Source organism: Aplysia californica, unplaced genomic scaffold (assembly GCF_000002075.1).
Source record: "Aplysia californica isolate F4 #8 unplaced genomic scaffold, AplCal3.0 scaffold01042, whole genome shotgun sequence".
Lineage (NCBI taxonomy): Eukaryota > Metazoa > Mollusca > Gastropoda > Aplysiida > Aplysiidae > Aplysia > Aplysia californica.
The window spans coordinates 217,657-218,750 of record NW_004798312.1 but is presented as its reverse complement, the minus strand read 5'-3'; the positions used below and the strand labels follow the sequence as shown (position 1 = coordinate 218,750).

The following is a 1,094-nucleotide window of genomic DNA, read 5'->3' as shown; positions in this document are numbered from 1 at the left end:
CACACACACACACACACACACACACACACACACACACACACACACACACACATAAACACCCCCCCTCACACCCACCCTCACACCCACCTCATCAGGCATCCCCGGTTCCTCAGGTTTCGGATCGTCCTTGTGTTCTCGGAAGTAAAAGTTTTCCTCGCCGGCCACCTGAGCCGCCTCTTTGTTCCTGTAACACACAACACACTGTGTCAGAGCTCACAACACACAACATGACACACAACACGACACACAACATACCGTGTCATTCCTCACGACCCACAACACGACACACAACACGACACACAACACGACCCACAATACAACACACAACACGACACACAACACGACACACAACACGACACACAACACGACCCACAACACAACACACAACACGACACACAACACGACACACAACACGACCCACAACACAACACACAACACAACACACAACAAGACACACAACACACCGTGTCATTCCTCACAACATACAACACATCCTTTTTTTAATTTTAGTAAGAGTTTTACGGCACTTGAACACAAAAAGGTCATAGAAGTGCCGAAGATTAGAGGTGTTACAAGAGAGTAACAAACACAAACAAGAAGGAGGAGAGATAAAGACGATAGATGTTTGCTAGGAAAGAAGGAGCAGACAACACCAGAGCACCCGCCAACCATCCACATGTACATTTTGCCACAAACAAAGAAACTCGTCAACAAACACAAACAGACAACAGTCAACACAAACAGACAACTGTCAACACAAACAGACAACAGTCAACACAGACAACTGTCAACACAAACAGACAACTGTCAACACAAACAGACAACTGTCAACACAAACAGACAACTGTCAACACAGACACCATCAACAACACCTACAGGATCTTCATGAGCAGACTTTTCTGTGTGTTGGCCAGTCTGTAGGTGAGCAGTTTGCTGTTGGCGTACGGGTCCACCCGCGGGTTCTCCGGCTTGCGGATCGGAGGAAGGACAGGAAATCCATCGGGCCGGATGCCGGACTTGGCCGGTGGTTTGTTCTGTAGCGGGTCCAAAGTGTCGGTGCGAGGCGAGGCCCGGCCGTTAGCGTGTCCTTTGTG

At 48.9% G+C, this 1,094-nt stretch overlaps 1 protein-coding gene across 1 annotated transcript in view; it reads right to left on the bottom strand.

The window, feature by feature from the left end:
• Window positions 1-87: 87 nt before the first annotated feature.
• Window positions 88-1,094, bottom strand: part of LOC101854679 (dynein heavy chain 12, axonemal) — a gene marked incomplete at its 3' end in the record, with an annotated part of 5,691 nt that continues 4,684 nt past the window's right edge. Inside the window, 1 exon segment of the mRNA XM_035973170.1 lies at window positions 88-184. Coding sequence (XP_035829063.1) covers window positions 88-184 — 97 coding nt within the window.